Source organism: Castor canadensis, chromosome 6 (genome assembly GCF_047511655.1).
Source record: "Castor canadensis chromosome 6, mCasCan1.hap1v2, whole genome shotgun sequence".
Classification (NCBI taxonomy): domain Eukaryota; kingdom Metazoa; phylum Chordata; class Mammalia; order Rodentia; family Castoridae; genus Castor; species Castor canadensis.
Genome location: NC_133391.1, coordinates 119611883 through 119619612, shown reverse-complemented (window position 1 = coordinate 119619612; position 7730 = coordinate 119611883). Strand labels below are relative to the sequence as shown.

At 48.0% G+C, this 7730-nt stretch overlaps 1 protein-coding gene across 1 annotated transcript in view; it reads left to right on the top strand.

Annotated features, from left to right (window-relative positions):
* Nucleotides 1–3450: 3450 nt before the first annotated feature.
* The window catches only part of Map1b (microtubule associated protein 1B), a 97771-nt gene continuing 93491 nt past the window's right edge, over nucleotides 3451–7730 (top strand). The window contains exon 1 of the mRNA XM_020174677.2: nucleotides 3451–3727. Within this exon, the coding sequence (XP_020030266.2) occupies nucleotides 3544–3727 (184 nt within the window). The 5' untranslated portion in view covers nucleotides 3451–3543. The remainder of the gene's footprint in view (nucleotides 3728–7730) is intronic.

The following is a 7730-nucleotide window of genomic DNA, read 5'->3' as shown; positions in this document are numbered from 1 at the left end:
AAACCAAGGTACAGAGTGGTTAAGCACCTTGCACAGCTAATAAGTCATGGCATTAGAGGCTAGAAGTATGGCTCAGTGGTAGATTGCTTGCCTAGCATAATTTGAGGTCCTGGGTTCAAGTCCCAGCATGGTGTGAGGAGGGTGGGCAGGGTTTACTTCAGAATCTATTTTCTAACCTGTAAGAACTACGTCTCATAACCATGGTAGCTTGAACTAGGGTGATGACAGTGAGGAGAAGTGGATGGGCTGAAGAGATACCCAGAAGGTAAGGGTAAAATTGCACGTGAGGCTACATGTCATGGAAGGGTCCAGGATATCTATCTATCAGGTTTCTGGTTGCATCATGGGATAGATGGTGCTACCATTCATTGAAACAGGAAAAGTGAGAGAGAATCAGGTCTGGAGGGTAAAGATGATTTGGGTTTGGAGCATGCCTCTCTGAGGTGGCTTTGAGCCATTCAGGTTACATCACTGGGTAGCTGACAAAACAGGCATTCTGACTGGTTAATTTTCTGGCTTCCTCCTCTTTAGAACTGTATCCTTTTCCTTGGTGGGGCCACTTTTCTAGTTTTGAGATGTAAATTAATAGTCTATTTTTTAAAATCAGAGGTGTTGGAGGTGTCACCTGCACATTTTGTAAGGCTGCTTTCACTCCATTGTCTAAGAAACTGGAAAAAAATAGGCCACTTACTCAACCATGTCTTTATTACTATGTTCCAATCATTGGATTAGGTACTTATATAAATTTATATCATTTACTCCTCTCCTACACATTGCTCAAACAGTTATAAAGATCTTATTCTTCTCACTATATAAATAAGGGAACTGAAATTCAAAAGCCCAAAGTTACAAAGCTGTGAAGTAGCAGTGTGTACTCCCAGTTTGTGTTCTGCCATTATGTCTGCTTTTCAGTGGGCAATGGGGCAATGACTTGGGTGATTCATGATTACAGCATGTGACAGAATAACATGGCATGTACAAACTATCAAAGTGAGACAGCTCCTCTGTTGCATTTTTCATTCAACCCTCTACTATAACCTGGGGAACAACGCACTTAGGTGCTAGTACATCTTTACCATTGCTAATGCTTGTTAAATCTCTGTTTTCATCCAAGACATGGTATACCTCAGGTTTACTCCTGAGCAAATAATAACAAGAATTTAATCATTACCTTATTTTCACTCTGTATTTTTAAGGGATCCCTTCTATTTATTAATTAGTGGTATTCGTATTTCCATATATACAGCAATATAGAATTTTACTTCAAAATAGATTTAAGTAAAAAATAAATTGAGTAAAAGAACACTGTGATGATTAATCTTGATTGTCAACCTGATTGGACTGAAAGACACGCAGGAGATGAGCATGTCTTTGGGTGTGACTGTGAGGGTTTCCAGAGAGCATTAACTAAGGGGGCCCAGATGGAATGACGGAGTAAAAGGAGGAAGCCCCTAGCACAGGCATGGTCTTTCTGCTTCCTGGCTGCCATTAGGTGAGTGGTTTCCTCTGCACATGCTGCCACGGCCATGGTAATCTGTCTTCTCTCAGGCTCAAAGCAACGGAGTCAGCACTCTATGGACTGAAACCAAATAAATAAAAAATAAATCTTTCCTCCCTTTAACTGTTTCTCTAAGGCATTTGTCACGGTGATGAAGGAGCTAACATAAACACTATTACATACATAGAAGTAATGGTGGTTCAGACATGGAGAAAAGTCACTGGGTAAGACTGGGCTCCAATGGCTGACCTCTGGAAAATTTTTCTTCACCATAGCACCTCCCTGATGATGGCTTCAGTGCTGGCCTCACTTCTCTAACAGTAACTGAATGTCTTGACTGAGACATGATGTGTTACCACCTCACTTAGAAACTCTTAGTCTCTGATCACTGGTGACTGGACACGTCCACTGATCTTGTCACAGACCCAACAATGTCTTTAGTCCTCACTGATCAGACTAGCATATAGGATGGAGCCAGCAGCCTTTGCTGCCTGCTGCATCTCCTATCCCAGGTTCTAGGAAAGAGATAGGGGCAAAGAGTACATAGGCAGTGAGTGATGGCAGTTAACACCCAAGACACTGGGTTATTTTGGAAACCTTAGAATATTCAGATTTTTTTTAACTAATATCCTTTCTAGTATTAAAGGTGTATTGACTACAATCCCTATCCATTCTTTTTCCCTAAAACTCTTATCCCTCAGTCTTCATGATACTATGTTTGCACATTTTGCTCCTCTCTACCATCACCTTCTTTACTGGGACAGAATTGTATTCAGTATATTTGTGACAAATAGGCTGCCTTTAAAAACAATTTTAAGAGTTCTAAACATAGACAAAGACAATAAAAACTCTGGAAGCTACATGTGTTTTAAAAGACATCACTGTCACAGGCAATAATTTTGCCTGTGTATTCCCCGAGGAACTGAAAAGAACATTATAGTCAGTGTAATCCTGCTGGATAGAGACAGTATCTTCTTTTTATTCTTTGTTATGCCTGATACTATCTGGTTCAGCATATTATTAAGAAAAGAAATCTGCATTTAAGATAATTTATCTGTATCCTCTCATTTCCTATGAGTACCACAGAGCTAGTGTTTTTTTCACCACTGGCCTTTCAAAGCACTGTCCAAAGCCCAACAAAAGTAGGTTTAGGGCTGGAGACTAGGCTCAAACGGTAGTGCACCTGACTAGCAAGTGCAAAGCCCTGAGTTCAAATCCCCATTATCAGCAAAAAAAAAAAAAGTACGTTTAAGTTTTGCAAGGTGAATATTACTATTGGCAAATATCAAATAAACATGTCTTCTTAAACCCACAAGGTCAAACGACAGGTTCCAGTCATTTAGGATGGGGTGGTGGTACTATCGGCATCATGTCTACGGTAGCTATCTCAGCTCCTCAGACCCTGGCTTCATCATACATGGGGCACAAGCAGAGGCTTGACTATGCAACCTCAGACGTGGGGCCATATTCCCACTGTGAAAATGGAAAGTCATCCCATTCTCCTATCTAGGCATGGGAGTTTGGGGCGGGCAGTGGGTGCGTGAATTCGGGGTTGGGGGATATAGGTTGAGACTGTCTTCGCCCTTGGGGCAAAGGCAGGTGCCCTTTGGGTCTCCCAGCGCCTCGGCTAGTGGCCCTGCCCAGACCATTGTCCACACACCTCGTCCCTCCAGCTTCCGGGCCGCCGGCGAGATGATTTGCTGCAGATGACATCAGCCCTGGGCCAGTGGCTGCAGGAGCAGAGGCAGCCACCGCGCGAGGATGTGCCGGGTGGTCCTTTCCTCCTCCTCTTCCTCCTCCTCCCGGGCTCCCTGCCTAGTCGGCATATAAACGGCGCCGCCTCTCCGCCTCTCACTCCCGGCTCCTCTCCGCCGCGCACTCTCCCGCGCGCGGAGGGCGGAGGGGAGGTGGCGTGCGCGCCGGGAGGAGGGGGGACGCAGGGGGCGGGGCGGAGACAGCACCTTCAGAGATAATCCTTTCTCCTGCCGCAGAGCAGAAGAGCGGCGGGAGAGGAACAGTTCGGCGAGGCACAGCGAGCCGGCAGGATGGCGACCGTGGTGGTGGAAGCCACCGAGCCGGAGCCATCCGGCAGCATCGCCAACCCAGCGGCGTCCACCTCGCCCAGCCTGTCGCACCGCTTCCTAGACAGCAAGTTCTACTTGCTGGTGGTGGTCGGCGAGACCGTGACCGAGGAGCACCTGCGGCGTGCCATCGGCAACATCGAGCTGGGTAAGCAGCCCCGCGCCCCCCGGGACGCGCGCAGGGAGACGCGCAAACACGACCCCACCCAGGGCGCGACGGCCACCTTGTTCTCGGGCGTGCCCCGCACCCACGCCTCTCCTCCCACACTCGATCTGGACCCCTTTCTAGGCTTATTTCAGAGAATAATTCGAATGATTAGATTTAAGACCTAGAGAGAGAGAGAGAGAGAGAATCTTTAATAACCTTGAGGGATCAGTCACCAGGCTGGGTCCGCAGCCACCGCTGAGTTGGCCACCGCCTTTCCCGCTAACTGAAACGCAGGTGTCAGAGGAGCAAACGCCATAATAAAGCCGCAACCGCAGAATGCAAAGGGAGCTGGGAACCTGATGCGACCATTCCTTTTAGCACCCTTCTTGCCTTAGTAAAAGCCTTGTTCCCTACCCCCCCCACCCCCCTTGCCCGCAGACCTGGGCCTGAAATAACCAAGTGCCAGGGCCCGTCTGGGAAACATCCTCGCCATTGCCACCTCAGCCCCCGAGAACGCCTTTTCTGCCTTAAAACTTCCCGATCCTTTCTTTTCTCAGAATGACTAGGCTGTCCTAGGGCCACGCCCGCTCCCCCCACCCCTCGGGACGCAGGGATGGAGAACCGCCTGCGCTTGGTTCCCAGATGAAGCCCGCCTCGCTACCGCCCCTGGGGTCTTAGCTGAGGCTTTCAGAAAGGACAATGGGACCCCAAGTTGTAGGGTGGGGCCTCTCTGAAAAGTCCCATCCTCAGGAGTGATAGCTTAAATGGGGGTGGGGGGAACTCGGCTGGTAGGGCCAGCTCCTTGCTCGGTGCGCGCACCAGAAGCGCGCTCTGCAGAGGCGGAATAGCGGTTCGCGGGGAACCCTGGGTGGGGCTGGGAGGGTCCCCGCGGGCGCAGCCTTGGGTGTGCGGACTGACCAGCCCTTCAACCCCACCCCGGCTGCCGCAGTGTCCCCACCCGGCCGCCGCACCTGCCCCCCCCCCTCGCACTGCGGCGCCCCCATCAGGCACCGCTGGCGGGCGTGCGCTCCCCGGAGCCTCGGGCTGGCGGGGCTGCGCGCCCCACCTCTCCCTCTGCCCGGCTTTGTTGCGCTCCGAGCTCCCGGGTGGGCACCTCTGATCTCGGCCTTTTCCTTTACCCTCGGCGTCCCCGCCCTCCCCTCGCCCCTGACGGAGGTCGCCGAATCCTTCGGCAGCCCCAGCCCGCGCTCTATTCTCTCGGGGTGGTGCTGAAACGTGTCTGCCGGGAGACACCGGCTGGTGGGCGTGGTGCAGTCCGCACTGCGGTCTCTACGGCAGCCCGAGGCGGACAAAGGGCGTTCACGCAGCGCGCCTTCCCCGCTCCCCCTCACGTCTATAAATGACGGAAGAAAAATCTTGTTTTAGATGAAAAAAACAGACGCTTGTCATCTGCTTCTGCATTTGGAAATGGCCACTTGTCCCCAGAACAAAAGGCTGAAGGGTGGGGACTGGAGTTGCAGACCCAGTTCTTTTGTTTAACTTTAAAGCATTGATTTTTTTTCCTTTCAGCTTAAAACAAAAATGTGAGCAGAAAACAAGATTTTACATTCGAAAAAAATTCAAGAGATTTCAACAGTGAAACACCTTATTTGAGTATCTCAATAACTCCTCATTTTCGAACTATAGGCCTTTGATCCAATCCGTTCTAAATTCATTTGCACATTTTTCTCCTTGAAAAAAATTCACATATACTGACTTTGGGTGTGGCTATTGTGGGAATCAATGACTTTGCATTAAAAAAAAAATCATTTGTCAGTAGCGTTGCTGGGAAATAACATTGGGAGGTGCTTTTCTATCTACAAAATTTTCATAACCACCCAAGGTGCCAGGAGGGGGTTCATCACCCCCATTTCAGAGGTGGGGGCCCAGAAAGGCCAGAAGGATAAAAGGATGGGCTCAAGGTCACACCACTTCCCCATGTCAGGAGTGCCAGTACTGCAGTGTCACTCCTTTTTTCTGACCCTGTCATGATGCGCAGAGCAGGCTAACATCAGAAGATGCGCAGAGCAGGCTAACATCAGAAGATTTCAGTACAGCAGTTTTCAGAGCTTGCCTTTGTACAGTCATCCACTTGTGGGCAGCGCCCCATGCAGGGAGATGGTTCAGCGATCACCTTCCGACCATAATTATCTTCCTGCTTTGTTAGTCAGCTGATGATCCTTTCAGCATCCCATTTCTCAGGGGTTTTTTTCAAGTCGCTTCTGTTGTAGGAAAATAGTGCAGCTGAGTACTGCTGTGACGTGCTCCCTTTTAAAAAAATTTTTTATTCATATGTACATAAAATGTTTGGGTCTTTTCTCCCCCCTTCCCCCCGCCCCCTCCCTTAACCATCCCACTCCCTCCCTCTCCCCCTCTTCACCCTCGCTTCCAGGCAGAAACTATTTTGCCCTTATCTCTAATTTTGTTGAAGAGAGAGTATAAGCAATAATAGAAAGGACCAAGGGTTTTTGCTAGTTTAGATAAGGATAGCTATACAGGGAGTTGACTCGCATTGATTTCCTGTGCATGTGTGTTACCTTCTAAGTTAATTCTTCTCAACCTATCTTTCTTTTTATACTACTACTACTTAGTGATAAAATTCAGATTTGTCCCCATGACATTTACATATTATTTTAGATTCCATTTAAGCACTGCATAGAGAGAAAAAGGTCCAAATCATAGGTGAGCATGTCAATGAATTTTTACAAAATGAACATAGAACATACCTGTGTTGTCCAGCTGAGAACTAGATGTTACTGGAATCCCAGAATCCCCTGGCATGCTGTCCTGTCCCGTCCTTCTCCCCTCTCACCCCCACCCCCCCATGTTCACTTTGCAATCACTATCCTTTCCTGATTTTTAATTCCCTAATTTGGTCAGGTTTTTGCATGGAAGTTGGAAATGGCTGTTATTGGTCTCATTAAGAATCAGCCAAGTAAGTGAGCAGAGCCATTTTCTCGCTGGCAGTAACAGATGCTGCTGTGCCTCTGGAGATTGCTGTCCTGGGTCCTGGGTTTCTGATGCAGCTCGCCTTGCAGGGCCTTCCAGGGCTAAGTGAAAATGCAGCTCCCCCAGCTTCTCAGACAGTCCAAGATGACTTAGCAACAGGGCAGGCAAGCTCTGTTTCTCTGTGCATGGCACATTGCAGGTCCCAGCTGGGCTTTCTTCAGAGGTCACTCTGATGCCACTGCTGTTGTTGCTGGTGCCTTTGGGCCATGTTGTGTGAAGCAAGATGGAGCTGCTCCAGGGGAACCCAGTTCTGACTTGGTATTGCAGGGAGGTTGGGAAAGCAGTTCCTGATCAGTTACACTTTCTTCCTATTTGCCTTTCCCCTTCCATCCTGAAGCTCTGTGGAGTTGGAGACCCAAGTGACTTGGATATTTGCCACCTGATTACTGAGGGCTCTTGGGAAAGCCTAGAAAATCATCCATAAATCATTAGAGACAGTGGTGCTGGAGTAAACTAGCAGGCCTAGAACATCCCAGTGTGGATCCTTTGTAAATGCTTCTTGAAGTCAAGGAAGAGAGAGGATTCTTATTTTTTCAACTGTATTAAAAAAACACAATGTCAGGTTTGGTCATTTCTTTTCTTGAGTTTGAAACAATAGCGTTTCCTTGCACCGATCTAGCTTTATTGGTTTAGTTATACAGGGCTTATTTCAAATCATTGTGGCTACCACCAGTGACTATTCTTTGGCACTTTCTTTGCCTCTTCCTAATTTGCCCCTAATTTTTAGCAGAGGACCTGCTCCTCAGGTTTATTTTAATATCTAGACTACATACATCAATGTCTTGCAGACTGAATTCTAGAGCCTTGTGAAGTGAGTTTTCATGTTATTCTTTTAAAGGAGGGAAAACTTAAGGAATACTAAGTATCAGTTTGATGTTTACAATCACTGTTAGAGTGTAACTGTTCCTCTAGTTAATGTGGGGAATCAACAAGATTTGCTCCTGAGAAGAGAGCTGTGTGGAACATCAGCTGCTCTGGATTTTTAGATGTAAAT